At 56.9% G+C, this 216-nt stretch overlaps 1 protein-coding gene across 1 annotated transcript in view; it reads left to right on the top strand.

Annotated features, from left to right (window-relative positions):
* LOC119586081 (D-beta-hydroxybutyrate dehydrogenase, mitochondrial-like) overlaps positions 1–216 on the top strand; it is a 10,841-nt gene that overhangs the window by 9,373 nt on the left and 1,252 nt on the right. Inside the window, exon 4 of the mRNA XM_037934781.1 lies at positions 1–154. Within this exon, the coding sequence (XP_037790709.1) occupies positions 1–154 (154 nt within the window). The remainder of the gene's footprint in view (positions 155–216) is intronic.

Here is a 216-nt window from a genome sequence, read left to right as displayed (position 1 = left end):
GGTCGCGTGGTAAACGTCTCCTCGCCCTCTGGTCAGGTGGCCTCGCCCTTCATGGGGGTGTACTGCGCCAGCAAGTGGGGCTTGGAGGGCTACAGCCAGGCCCTTCGTCGGGAAGTAGCGCCCTTTGGAGTCTCCGTCGTTGTGGTCCGCCCTTGTGAGTTAGTCTTTGAGTGAATTCGCTTGCTAGGGGCTTTTTTTTTTTTGCTCTCTAGAATA

The sequence above is a fragment of the Penaeus monodon genome, chromosome 20 (genome assembly GCF_015228065.2).
Source record: "Penaeus monodon isolate SGIC_2016 chromosome 20, NSTDA_Pmon_1, whole genome shotgun sequence".
Taxonomy (NCBI): Eukaryota; Metazoa; Arthropoda; class Malacostraca; order Decapoda; family Penaeidae; genus Penaeus; species Penaeus monodon.
Note: the sequence above shows the minus strand (reverse complement) of the source record. Positions and strands in the feature narration are given on the sequence as shown.